This window comes from Desmodus rotundus, chromosome 3, assembly GCF_022682495.2.
Source record: "Desmodus rotundus isolate HL8 chromosome 3, HLdesRot8A.1, whole genome shotgun sequence".
Classification (NCBI taxonomy): Eukaryota; Metazoa; Chordata; class Mammalia; order Chiroptera; family Phyllostomidae; genus Desmodus; species Desmodus rotundus.
Genome location: NC_071389.1, coordinates 150,700,258 through 150,714,007, shown reverse-complemented (window position 1 = coordinate 150,714,007; position 13,750 = coordinate 150,700,258). Strand labels below are relative to the sequence as shown.

At 50.2% G+C, this 13,750-nt stretch overlaps 1 protein-coding gene across 1 annotated transcript; it reads left to right on the top strand.

Annotated features, from left to right (window-relative positions):
• The first annotated feature begins 11,025 nt into the window (after positions 1-11,025).
• On the top strand, positions 11,026-13,213 carry HOXC4 (homeobox C4). Its single transcript, XM_024575766.3, has 2 exons — positions 11,026-11,552; positions 12,044-13,213. Exons 1-2 carry the CDS (start codon positions 11,114-11,116, stop codon positions 12,397-12,399), a joined length of 795 nt encoding a protein of 264 aa, XP_024431534.1. The 5' UTR covers positions 11,026-11,113; the 3' UTR covers positions 12,400-13,213.
• The last annotated feature ends 537 nt before the right edge of the window (positions 13,214-13,750 follow it).

Genomic DNA, 13,750 nt, shown 5'->3' with positions numbered 1-13,750 from the left:
CTCCTCCCTTGGTGGGCCTGAAGAGCTTGAAACCCATTTAGGTGGAGAAAGGAGAGAGTCAAGACCCTAAGCTAAGGCTCTTTTGGTCAGAGGCTCAATTTAAGGAAGAAACTAGGCTGCTACAGGGCCAAGAGAATTACATACTCTTTTAATGGGTCCTTGTAATCCAGAATGGTGCGTCTGTTCTGATAATATGTCCTTCACAGGCTTTGATGGGGCCCCAGGAGCTAAAGGAGTTTGGACCGAGGAACTGGGGTGATAGAGATCTTTTTCTTTGTCCTTGAGTCCTATGGAACCCTGGAATCCATCTCCCTCTCCCATTCCTAAGGCTCACTGAAGGGCAAAAGAGGACAGAGACACCCAGGAGAAATCCCTGTGTATGGGAGGGAGGGACAAAATTTTGGACTTGGGAAAGTTGCACTAGATAGTCCAACACCTTTGTTCAGCCTCTGATGGACAGGCCTTAGAAGCTACAGTGAGAGATTGAATAGAAGGCTCCTGGCATGCTGGGGAGCCAGTGGAGGGAGGAGACTACTTCTTCATACCTGACACAAGTGCAGAGAAAGTTCTACTATGATCTGTACGTCTATATGAGCTGGGTGGAACGTGTCAGCTCAGTTTCCTGGGATCCATCAGTACCGCACATGCCACAGCTCTCAGAGAGGTAGAGTAAGCTGGGTTCTGCCCTAGAAAGATTCCCTAGTCCTTCCAACCCCTGGCCCCAAACACCACACCCAAACACTAAACACACAGAGTGTATGTATGTGCCCAGTATGAAAGAGTCTGAAGTCCAGGCTGCACACAGTAAACCAGTCTTGAATCAACTTCCCAGTCCTTGTTCTGCACCATTTTTCCCATCCACCCAGCCTGGAGACCATTTGTCCTGCCCTCCCCACCCCTGCCCTCAGGCCCTGGGCCACTGTTCTGTTTCCTCCCTTTCTCGTCTCTGGAAAACCAAAACCTGGAGCAGCCTCCACAGATGGTTACAGCCAAGCTCTTGGTGACCTTTAGTGTCCTGCTGGCCTGTTGGATTGTTGGGGAGTTGGAAGGCAATAAGGGATTATGAGGCCAGACCCTCACCTGATTAAACCCCCCTTTACTCTCTGTTCCACGCTCAAAGGCCAAATATCTCACAGCTGATTATTTGCTCAGTGGAGAAAAATCTTGTCTAGTAAATACTGTCTGGCTAGAAAACTGTGTGTGTTTGTGTGTGAAGTGAGTAATCGGTTAGGTCCCTCATCTTAGATTGTGCCTCTCCCCTTCCTCTGGATAGAGGATGGGGGTGGGGTGGGGCCAACGTTTTATTGAGGGTGCTTTTCCTGTTGGGAGTAGAGACCGGGTCATAAAAGCCTAGAGGAGGCTGTTTTGATCTGGTGACTTCTCAGGAAGTAGCATCTGAGGTTTTGCTTTGTAAATCACTCTCCCCCAATCTGGCCAGCTAGATTGGATTGCACTTCCCCAAGCCCACCTGGGGCCCTTCTCTACCTCCCTTTCCCCCGTAAACCGGAGAAGACAAATAAAGGAAATCCAGGGCTCCCCAAATCTTCTACCTCCGATAAGAAAATAGCCCATTGGTGATTTTTCCCCCATCAAAGTTCCAGATTTAAACATCAGTCGAGCAACCTTTCATTTTCTTTTGCCCACACAGACCTTGGTCCCTCCAATCCCTCAATTAAAAAGGAAACAACATCCAAAACAATCAGCTTCTGAGCCTGGTGGTAGATACCTTGACTCCTGGGGGGCTCTGCTCTCTTCTGGGTTGCTGTATCCCTGTGACCCCTTTCCTGAGCCCCAAACCCCTTTGTGACAAGGTGGAATAAGGTGTATAAGAGAGAGCTCATGAATAGAGGGGGTGGGAGTGAGACATATAGAAGACCCCATCTAGCACCACATGAAGAAAAGAAACTCTGTAGTCCAGTGACTGGTTTTACGTGATTAAGATGGGTTTAGGGGTGTGTGTGAAAGCCCACAGCCTTCTCACATCTCTCTCTAACCAAGCCCTCTTCAAACAAAATCATAATTTACCTAAATGATTCCATTTTGTAATGCTAATGAGCCTTCCCCTCCTAAAAACACCCCAATTTCCCATGGGTGTCCCCTGAGCCTGGGGCTAAGGAGCTGAATGGAAAAGAAATAAAGAGCCCTCTACCTCCATCTCAGTTCGGGCTCCGTACATCAAGACGTATTCAGGCCAAGACATCAGCGCTCCTATCCACCACCAGAGAAATGCCCCCACATGTTGGAAATGAGGCCATAGATTATATGAGTTCCTGGGTCCTCTTAGCCTTTGAACAGGCTCTAGTGTACCCTTGTTTATTTCCCAGAGAAGTCTGGGCTGGGATATCCCAAACCCACAAGCAATAGAGAAAAGCTATCATTCCTAGGACTCCACACAAATACACGTGTCTTTATGGAGAGCTGAGCAATTCTGTAGCTGTACACGTGAAAATGTATTTATAGATTGCTCTATGTCTCTGTAACAGGATGTATGTTTTACATCTCTCTCTATTCCACATTTAAATGCAGATTTATAGATCTCTAGATTTATAGATCCACTGTGAACATAACAGTCCTCTGTCGAATTCCTGCATGCACATTACCAATCTTTCTATAGTGTTGGATGTATATGCTAGGATGTATTGGTGAAGCTCTCTCTCTCTCTAAACACCTAGATGAATATTTGGAGGGTTTTTTTTTTTTTCTCACTTGGAAAGAACTATGGGTGTGTTGCTCAATCTCTACTTTGAAAATTTTATCTAGATTTATGCAAGGGCCCCGACTCATAAAAAAAAAAAAAAACCCTACATATTGAGGCAGAATATTTGGAGATCTTTATAGTCTTTGCAGTTTTGCTGGAAACTTAAATATTTGAACATATGTTTAGAGATGGTTCCATAATGCATATATCTATGTGTAGGAGCATGGATCTCCCTCTGGAAGGATTTAAACTTACTGCATCTCTCTGTCTCTCTATCTCTGTGATCAATAAAGACATTAGGTGAGTGGGGATAGGGAAAAAATATCTTTTGGATATTCTGCTTATTAAAGCAAGTGATTCTGTTGCTGTCTCTAAGGCTATCTTCAAATCTAGTACAACTGAGTTATCTGCCCCCTGAAAACCCAATCTAGGGACCACTGCTTCTCATCAGGCTAACCTTGTGATCTGAAATCCCAGCCCAGGCTCCCCAAACAGCAGTACCTCCTAAAAGAGCCGCTAAGGAGAAGGAGACTGGAGAAAGGGAAGAGTCCTTCAGCCCAGCTCCTCTTGACTCCCAGGGTGGAGAAGCTGCCAGAGTCACGAGAGTTCCCCACCCATCCACCCACCTCAGCTGGGCCTTTGACATTTGGGGAAAGGGGCGTTTAAGTCCTGGACTATTTTTGTAATGTGCCCAAATGGTGCCAGAGTCACTGCCCGACCCATAGGTGTCCTATCCCCAATTGTTCTTGGTGCCCAGGGCCCAATTAAGTGGCCGCCTCACTGCCGGCAGCCCCGCGCTCTTATCGGCGGGATTGATGCCTCCGCTGCTCCTGTATATCATTTCCAAGATTTTTTCTGTCCAACTCCTCGGCTCCTTTGGCTTCTGCGGCTTTGACTAATGATTGCTACAGATGCCAACGTCTCCAGAATCCTAATAGCCAGGCAGGCGGACTCTTATTTACCCAGCAACATTGCTGCGGGGGAAGGGGGCTGGGGAGCAGAGGTTGGGATGTTGTGGGTCCGGGGCCAAGGAGAAGGTTGAGACCAACTCAAGTTTCACTGAACTTCCTTCCCAGTGAGAAAGACATTCGCAACTCCCTCCTCTCCCCAGGGGAAAAATATAAAATACTGCTACTAGTAACACATTGCTTACCTCCTTGGAAAGGACCAAAGAATGGACAGGCTGTGCGAGATAACCAGAGAAGTGTTTATTAGTTGTACGTAGATGAGAGATTGCGAGGAACACCAGAGGTTTGGGGAGGAAAAACGTATGGTTTTTTTCTTCCGGAGGCGAGAAAAGGCAAGTCAGCCACGGTGGGAGAGGGGGCTCCTTTTCTTTATTTCAAGTCTTCCCCTTCGACACCCCCCCCCATCTATACTACTCGTAAAGGGAAATTCCTCCCCCATCTCCCTTCCTTCGCCTCACCGTCAGGCTGCCCCTCCGGCGTAGGGGCTGCCTGGCGAGTCCCGGACCGCGGCGCCGTGGGGACTCGGTCTGGGGCCGGGCAGCGACGTCAGCCCGAACGGCCAAGTGCAGGTCGGGGGCTCTGGCGGCCTGCCCCGAGGTCCCGCTCGCGCGCAGTGGTGCAAAGTTGGGGCCATATTTGCTTGTGGGCGCCTGCGGGCCGCGGGCGCCGGCCGGGGCTCGGGGGCCGCGGCCGGGGCTCCTCGCAGAGCCCGGGGCCGGGGGCCGCGCTCGCCCGCGTCCCGGCGCAGACGCCCCGGCGCGCCCCTCGCCGGGCGAGGAGGAGACGCGGCTCCGCGGGCAGCCGGCCCCGGGCCGGGCGCGCAGTGGTACCGCGAACAGCGCGCGTTGCCCCGGCGGAGGGTGATGGAGCACAAAATAAGTCCGAGAGGCGAACGCGCGGGACGCGGCGCCTGGCCGCCCGCCCGCCGGGGAGGCCATTTCGTTGGCGTGTAGGGCGAGGCCGCGGCCGACCGGACCGAGGCAGCCCGAGGGGCAGTCTCTAAATTACAGCCCGTCGGGAGGACTCGGAAAGACAAAAGGGGGACCTAAAGATTTAAACCAGGCGAAGGCAGAGGCGCCCCGATACGGCCAAAGCGAAAATCAATCACGTAATTAAAACGGGGAGAGGGCGAGGTCCGAGGCTGGGGCCCGGGGTTCGGAGGAGGGGGCCGAGGTGCGGGCCGAGGCGGGCGAGTGTCCGGGGAAGGGACTCGCCCGCCGGGCGGAGCGTGGAGGGGCTGCGGGCAAGTTTAGAGCAGATCGCTATTGACTCCGGCTTGACGGGGAAGAGCAGGCCGGGGGTCCTCTGCCAGGCCTGCTCCTGGAGTCGCAGATGGCCCCCTCGCGGACCCTCCCATTTTTCTGGGGTTCTGGCGCGCGGTTAAAGGGCCGCTCCCCTATCCCAGCGAGCCCCGGACCTGCCTAGGAAAGTTTAGTGAGCGCGCAGGTGGCACCTGGGTCTGCCTCTGGGTCTGAGAGGAGAGAGGCAAGTGGCACCCTGGTTTCGGACGCTTACATGTTGGCCTCGGCCTTGATTCTTCCAACCCAGAAACCTGGGTTCGCCTTTGGAATGACTCCTGTCTGTGGTCCCAGGCTTGGAAGGGGGAAAGGAGGTGGGTGGGCTTATTAAAAGGAAAACTTGGGGCTGAGCAAACTGGACCCCTTTGGTCAGGGAAAGAAAAGGAACAGTTGCTGGAAGAAGAAAATAAGGCACATAGGCATCTGTTTTGCGAGGGAATGATGTTCTTGTTATTACTGAGATTAATAATGGTAATGATTTGGAATGGCTGTGTCAGCCTTGAGAGACCATCTCTACACAATCTTTCCTCACAGAGGCTTCACTGGAGAAGTCAAGGGTTCCCCAATTTGGCTGTGATTGGGGAGAATAAAATAAAGACAGTCTTCTCGTCCTCTGCCCTTTCCTCTCCCACTCTTCGAGAAATCCAGCAAAAGGGGAACTGTATAAAATCTCTATCCCCCCTCCCAACAGTTTCCTCTGCTCTCTCCAATTCACTAAAATGTACTGTATTTGGGCGTTGGGGTTTTGCAGGGCGCTCTTCTTATGAAGTTCAGCAGGCAGTTACCAGACCAAGTCCCCATGAATCCTGTCTTTGACCCCAGAGGAGACCCAGAATTCCCTTGCCTGCTCCATGGGATTCTCCCTCTATCCTAAACCTTTCCTGGTCTCTGCCTACTTTGGTACTGGGTGTCTGATCCCATGGGTCTCTGGCAGCTCAGAGGCCAAGAACAGATGAGGGCAGATGCCCTCATCAACCCCAGCCCCCCCCCCCCCCCCCCCCCCCCCCCCGCAAAGGGATCACAGCTTCCTATCAGCACCTTAATTCTGATAGCACCAGGCTGAGGAGCCCTCCATAAACTACCCTAAAGCCAGCCTAACTCCTGAATCTTTCAAAACTGCATTTAGGCTCCTTTAAAAGTAAAAATTCTTCTCCCCCTCAAAAGGAAAGTTCAGGTAACAAATCTCCAGTAGCACAAGCTCCCTGCGCCCTTAAGTCAGAATTTTGAACAACAACCATATTCATAATAAGAATTAAAGCTTGCATCAGAGAGGAAGGGACACCCCAGCCCAAGTTTTACAGGGGTTATAATCCAGCAGCCTTGGACAGGAGTGGGGTCAGTGAGGCCAGGATGAGCGAGGAAGGGGGTGGGGAACCCAACCTCTAACTAACAATTTCTCCAGCATAAAAATGAAACATCAAATTCGTTAGCCCAGGGCCTTCATTTTTCCCCTTCCACATTATAACTAGTTATTGAACTCGCTGGAAGATCTAAAGGCCATTTGCGAAGAGACAAATTTCAATGGAGTTTCCCCATCAATAACCCCATGGCAGTGACCTATTGGAACAAGTCAAACACCCGAGGTGAAATGCAGGTCACTCTGTCTAACCAATATTAAAATGCGGCCACTTTTTAAAAAGCCACTTTAAACGAGATTTGAGGAAAATTGAATTCCAAGGAAAGCAAGGCAAGGAGGGGGAAATCCAGGAGAAGACCCTGCCTATGGTCTTCGAACAAACAAGGGAAATTTATCTTTAATATTTTAAAGGGGGGCAAATTAACATTCCATGATTGCTTTTTTTTTTTGAGACTATAAGCGATTCCAGGAGAAAAAAAAAAGGTTGAGTGTTTTCTGGTGACACGTCCAGATTATTAAAATCATTTTAGACCAATTCATTACTTTTACTGACAAGAGATTTAAGAAAAAATCAATTAAGCATTTGCATATTCTTTTGCATACATTAACCCGGCCTGCTGGCATTAGAAAGGGCCAACACATACACACACACACACACACACACAGGAAAAAATGGGATAAGGGTCTTGCTTTAGTTTGGGATTTTCAAGTTGCTTGGAGAAAAAAATGAAATGAATTATTTGATTGCATACCATCTAAAAGTGAATTCATTTCAGGAAGAGGAAAGAGACATGTTGCAATTTTTAATCTCTAAAATAACAAAAATCACATACATACACCAAAAAAAAAAACCCACCCCAAAACAAAAAAAACCCCTGCACTTCCAAGAACAGGGAAAGGAATGACTCTTATTTTCCTTCTCTTTGCCTTCCAAATCCTACCTTGGTTCTCCCATTTATTTTTCTCCCTAGGAAAATTCAGGGAGTCTGAGAGGTGGATTTTAATGCAGCACAGAATCTGTGGAGCCGCTAAGGTCTCTTAGCCAGCAGCTTGTTACTGGGGAGGGGAGGAATATGGGTTATCCAACGGTCAGTATGGTAATCCCGGCACAATAAGGCCTCGCACACAATGGACACATATTTTTCTTCAGCGGTGTCAGAAGGGAAGCGCTTTGTACTGAAACATGTTTCCGAAAGAGAAACCAATTCGAGATTTAGAAAGGAGATGGGGTCTGAGGTCAGGGGCATTTAGAGAGTGTTTGGTTGCTGGCAAACAGTGGTCAGGAAAAATAAAAAATAAAATTGGGACAGAGAGAGATGGAGGGCAGAGATGGGGTGGAGAGATGCCTGGGTTGGCAAGGCAGGAGGGCAAAGCACAAAAGGAGGCAGGACCAGATACTAGGCTTCATCACAGAGCCGCTATGGTGCCCCCCTCCCTGTTAAGCCAATGCTAAGTGCAGGAGCCCTCAGAAAGGGTTTGATTTCTGCTTTGGTAGTACGTGAAAATGTTTGTGTATATGCATGTGATGCAGTCTGGTTTGTTATTTTCCCCATGTGATAAGTGACTTCCTTGCTGTTAAGCTATAGGAGCTCAAAGAGAGCTTTTTTAGTAAATGATGTAGATGAGCGTGGACATATTTGGGGGAATCTCCTAGATTTCACTTTATGGATGTGCATGTTGAATTAGCTGTGCAAAACTGGAATGAGAACCCTACATATTTGTGGCTGCAAAAGGAGGCATTTACTATGTTAATAAATATTAATAGTATACATGCATATATATTTGTTAGCTGTAATAACCAAAGACAGGCTTGTCATTTACTTGGAGGGATATGAACTCTCTGTTTCTACTTACACGTACTGGCCTGAAGTGAGTTTCCTTGAGCCACCTGCAGGAGCTCAGAATCCTGGGGAGCAAGCATGTAGGATGGGCAATGCCCTGGGAAGAACTCCTTAACAAGTCCAAGGGGGTGAAGAGATTGAAGAAATGAGCATTGAGGTGGAGGCAGGGCAGGAGGAGGGTACCCAGGCCAAGACCTCACCTAGTCAGGTGGGGAAAAGAATATCTGGGCCAGCCTGATTGGCAGGAAGCCGGATGGGGTAGGGCAGCCCGATCCAGGTGCTGGTCTGGAAGAGAGGTTGGAGGTGGGGCTGGAAAGTTTTCTCTTCCTTCAGCCACCCTCCCCCACCCCTCCCCCACCTGAGATTCCCGGAGCTTTGGCTCTCGCCCTTGGGGTGGTCTGGGGCAGTGGTTCAGACTTTTTATGTAGGTCAGTATTCGGTGTTGGTTTCCCTTTACCCTCTTCCTACCCTCACCCCACCACCAATAATTACAAAAAGTGAAACACTCACACACTTCAACCCACCAGCAACCAAGCAGCACCTTTCCCCTCCTCAATGTCTCAAGTTCCTCTTCCAACCAAAATCAGCCAGTCCTCACATGAAGAGGGTCCCGGACAGGAGTGAGCAGGGGTTCTCAACCAACTGTGGGAATTTGGGAATCTCCTCCAAGAGATGGCACACCTCCTGGGAGTTCCTGTTCCCTCACCTGCCTGCTAGCGGGGGGGGGCAGGCACTGTCCTCTTGCGGAGAGGGCATCTATGGACCACTCCCCAGCACCAGGGGTAAGGTGGGGGGACCTGAGCATTGGAAGAGAGAAGGCAGGCAGGGGCCCAGGCAGAGAATCAGCCCCTTTGGGCATCAGCTGTGGCCCAGTGTCTCCCCCATTCCTGCCCTCAGTGTGAGCCCTAATTTGGAAGTGGGGACCCTCTCTTGCATCCCAAAGGTGGTGAGAGACAGGTTGAGAATGTCTCGCCTTCAGTCTCCCTCTCACAAGGGCTTTATTTTTTCCCTTTCCCCTCCTCATTCCCTTAATTGCAGATGTTCTAATTAAACCCTCAAATAGTTGTTATGCCGTTTTAAAAGGTACTTATTCAAGTGTCAACCAGGCTGGGCTGGGAGGAGGCAGCGTAGGGCGGCGAATTAAAGGTAGATTGACTAATCACGGCGGCGATCATAATAATAAAATCAGAGGGAAAAAAATCACATTACGACTTTTCGTGGAAAGGAGGGTGCAAGCAGCCAGCGGCCGCCAGCCCTGCGCCGCCGCCGACACAAAGAGTGCGGGCGATTCCGCGAGACTGATTTATGACGTTTTACAGCCCTATAAAAGCTGTAGCGACGAGGCAAGCGCTCCTACCACCGCTGGCAGATTTAGTCTAATAAATAAAACATAAACAGTTAACTTTATGTGTCACTTTTATTGTTATCAAGTAAAATATAGCCAAGCCCCGGCAAGCTATGATTTTAAACTATAATTGTTATCAAGTACAACAAGGGGACCCGGCTCCCTCCCTGGGCTCTCCCTTCTGCTACCCTCCCCCCCAATTCTGAGTTATGGGATCAGTTAATTGGAAATGGTGGCATGACGAGGCCACCCCTATCTGAGGGGGGGTTGGAAAGCAGCCCTTTTTGCCCTCTCCCCCCTCCATGGCCCTGACACCCCACCACCAGGGTATTCCTGTGGGTGGGTGGCAGAGAGAGGGAAGGGGTCAGGAATGGACTGGAGAAATCCCACCCCCCCACTCCTGAGGTATGCCCAGCCTTCTCAGCTTGGTGAGCTCACCCCTCAGCTTTTGGAAGGCAGCCTGGAGCTGGCCCTTGGGAATATGTGTTTACATGTAAATACATGTGTTACATGGATACAATCCCTGGCCTGAAGCAGGCTCTACCAACACAGGCCTCCCTCTTAGCTAGGTCTGCCCTCTGTGGGAATGGAGAAGGAAGAGCTCCCAAGGCTTTGGCTGGACACCATCGCAGGGCACTGACTCCTGACAGATCATTCTCCTCCTTGCCCCAGCTCCTTGGGAAGCAGCCTTGGAGGTAGTTGTCAGAAAGCAGCAGGCCAGACGGAATGGAGAGTGGAAAAAGCAACCAGCAATAGAAGAGATCCTCTGTTCCTGGGCTGGGGCAGGGAGGGTCAGTGGGTAGTGGGGGAGGGCAAGGCTTCTGAACTCTGCTTTTGCCAACCACTTCCTGTCTCTCTTCAGCGGGGGCTCAACCCCCAGACCTCCAGAAATGACGTCAGAATCATTTGCATCCCGCTGCCTCTACCTGCCTGGTCCAGCTGGGACCCTGCCTGGCGGCCCCATGGCCAGAGGGTTGGGTGAGTGTGTATGGGGAAGGGGGCTGGACTCTGATATGGTTGGATGGGGGGCACTCCAGGCTTTTCAGCCTCCTGGGCTTAGCCTGGGCCCCTCCCCATCCAACCTCCACTCCAGCCCTCATTCAACTTCCTCTTCCTGAGAAAGAGGGGCGCTGCCCGGTGATCTACACAGACTGAGACAGGATCGCCATGAATGGAGACCTTCAGAGAAGCTAAGGAGCTGAGGCCCAAGGGGCCCATTGGAGGCCCAAGGGGAGACTTTGCAAGAGGGCTGAATCACAGTCTCCCGATAGCCCCTCCATGCCCAGGCTTTGGAGGGGATTTGGGGGCTTACCATCTTCTTTTACAGGGGAAGGCTGTCAGTCTGTGGGGTGTGCACTGGGGCACCCTAGCCCCTGACAGCTAACCCCACATCACCACCACCACCACCACCACACACACAAAAAAAAATTGGATACATTTTGAATAAAGCGATTCGGTTCCTTATCCGGGGACTGGGTTGCTCCGTGTGATTGGCCGGCAGAGTCACATGGTGAAAGTAACTTTACAGGGTCGCTAGCTAGTAGGAGGGCTTTATGGAGCAGAAAAACGACAAAGCGAGAAAAATTATTTTCCACTCCAGAAATTAATGATCATGAGCTCGTATTTGATGGACTCTAACTACATCGATCCGAAATTTCCTCCATGCGAAGAATATTCGCAAAATAGCTACATCCCTGAACACAGTCCGGAATATTACGGCCGGACCAGGGAATCGGGATTCCAGCATCACCACCAGGAGCTGTACCCACCACCGCCTCCGCGTCCTAGCTACCCTGAGCGCCAGTATAGCTGCACCAGTCTCCAGGGGCCAGGCAATTCTCGAGCCCACGGGCCGGCCCAGGCGGGCCACCACCACCCTGAGAAATCACAGCCGCTCTGCGAGCCGGCGCCTCTCTCAGGCGCCTCCGCCTCCCCGTCCCCAGCCCCGCCAGCCTGCAGCCAGCCAGCCCCTGACCATCCCTCCAGCGCCGCCAGCAAGCAACCCATAGTGTACCCATGGATGAAAAAAATCCACGTTAGCACGGGTAGGCAACTTTGCTTTTTGCTCTCCCCCTCCCTCCCCTCTTCCCCAGCGTTCCCCACCCTCCCTGGCCCCCTCTGGCCCCCGTCCTCCTTTCTCTCCTTCCCCCTCTCTCTCCAGGAGCGACTCTGGGTTAGCACAATTGAACTGGATTTACGAGCGAGAATGGGTAATTACATCCCCCATAAATTTTATGGCTTAGCTACTCTGGGCAGTCCGAGCCATGTGCTACGATCTGTTATGTATGTGTGAAAACTATGCTCGCTTTCTAAGGGCGCATAAATAATTCAGTGTCGTTACAATGAGGATTCCCCTCTTATTACACTACAAAGTCTCCAGCTTCCTTCAACTTCTTTATAACCCATTTAGCTTGATGACTTTATTTCCACCACCCCCTCCTCCTGTTCCACAGAGCTGAGGTTGGGGTGAGGGTGGGGGAGGGGAACCTGCTGCCTCTGAACCCCACTATTTGCTTTTCCCCTCCCAATCCCCCAGTGAACCCCAATTATAACGGAGGGGAACCCAAGCGCTCGAGGACAGCCTACACCCGGCAGCAAGTCCTGGAATTAGAGAAAGAGTTTCATTACAATCGCTACCTGACCCGAAGGAGAAGGATCGAGATCGCCCACTCGCTGTGCCTCTCTGAGAGGCAGATCAAAATCTGGTTCCAAAACCGTCGCATGAAATGGAAGAAGGACCACCGACTCCCCAACACCAAAGTCAGGTCAGCGCCCCCGGCCGGCGCTGCGCCCAGCACCCTCTCGGCAGCCACCCCGGGCACTTCTGAAGACCACTCCCAGAGCGCCACGCCGCAGGAGCAGCAACGGGCAGAGGACATTACCAGGTTATAAAACATAACTCACACCCTGCCCCCATCTCATGCCCCCATCCTCCCCTCACATACAAATTGACTCTTATTTATAGAATTTAATATATATATATTTTGGTTCTTTTCTCTCTTCTTCCCACCTTATCCCTTGTTAATTCCAAACAGACAAAACAGATAAACAAACAAGCCCCCTGCCCTTCTCCTCCTTCCACTATTAAGGACCCTTTTAAGCATGTGATGTTGTCTTAGCATGATACCTGCTGGGTTTTTTTTTTTTAAGGCCATTTTGGGGGGTTATTTATTTTTTAAGAAAAAAACTGCAAAAATTATATATTGCAAGGTGTGATGGTCTGGTTTGGGTGGATTTCAGGGGGAATGAGGAAAAGAAAAAAAGAAAGAGATTTTTAAGCCAATTCTCCTCCTTATCCTCCTCCTCCTATCCCCTCCTCTTTCCTTAGGCCTTTTGCATTGAAAATGCACCAGGGGAGGTTAGTGAGAGGGAAGTCATTTTAAGGAGAACAAAGCTATGAAGTTCTTTTGTATTATTGTTGTGGGGGGAGGCTGGGAGGAGATGGGGGAAGACAGCAGACAAAGCTAAATGCATCTGGAGAGCCTCTCAGAGCTGTTCAGTTTGAGGAGCCAAAAGAAAATAAAAATGAACTTTCAGTTCAGAGAGGCAGTCTATAGGTAGAATCTCTCCCCTCACCCCCCACCGTGCTTATTGTGTTTTTGGACTGAATTTACTTGATTATTGTAAAACTTGCAATAAAGAATTTTAGTGTCGATGTGAAATGCCCCATGATCAATAATAAACCAGTGGATGTGAATTAGTTTTACGTCAATGTCTGATGGTTTCTTTTTTATCCCCATCTTCTTACTGGCCTGGTACCATCCCACCTTCTCTACGGTTGCCTAAGTTTACTCTAAACAAACACACAAATCTTAACTCTCAACTCTAGCTTTCCAATGTCCTTAGAAGAACCAGTAAAGGGGTTGGGACAGGGGATGCTCACAAGAGGGGATGTGGAAGATGAGGGCTGATTTCTTCTGGCCCTTCTCTCTGAGTCTGCAAGGAGGCCAGGTTCTCCTGGGGGTACTTACAGTGGAGCTGGGGGGAGTGCCTCACTTTTCTATAGTTAGGCACAGTTCTTTCTTCTTTCTATTTCCCTCTCCTACATTCTCCCTTCTCTCTACGGAGTAGGCCTGCTTAATTTGCAGACAAGAAGGCAAGTTTAGATAGTAGGAGAGAGAAGAGTTTTCATCTTTTAGGGCTCTTTGGGGACGAGGAATTAAGAAAGATGTCCCCTCAATATGTGTGTTCTCCTTAAAAGAAGAAAGATTTGAGCTGGTGATTCTGAAGCAGCAAAGTGACC

What these genes read in the sequence shown, in the direction of transcription:
- HOXC4 (XM_024575766.3), top strand. Translation starts at nt 11,114, where the DNA reads ATGATCATGAGCTCGTATTTGATGGACTCTAACTACATCGATCCGAAA. An exon ending in AAAAATCCACGTTAGCACGG is followed by an intron (nt 11,553 to 12,043) that starts GTAGGCAACTTT and finishes CCAATCCCCCAG; the next exon opens with TGAACCCCAATTATAACGGA.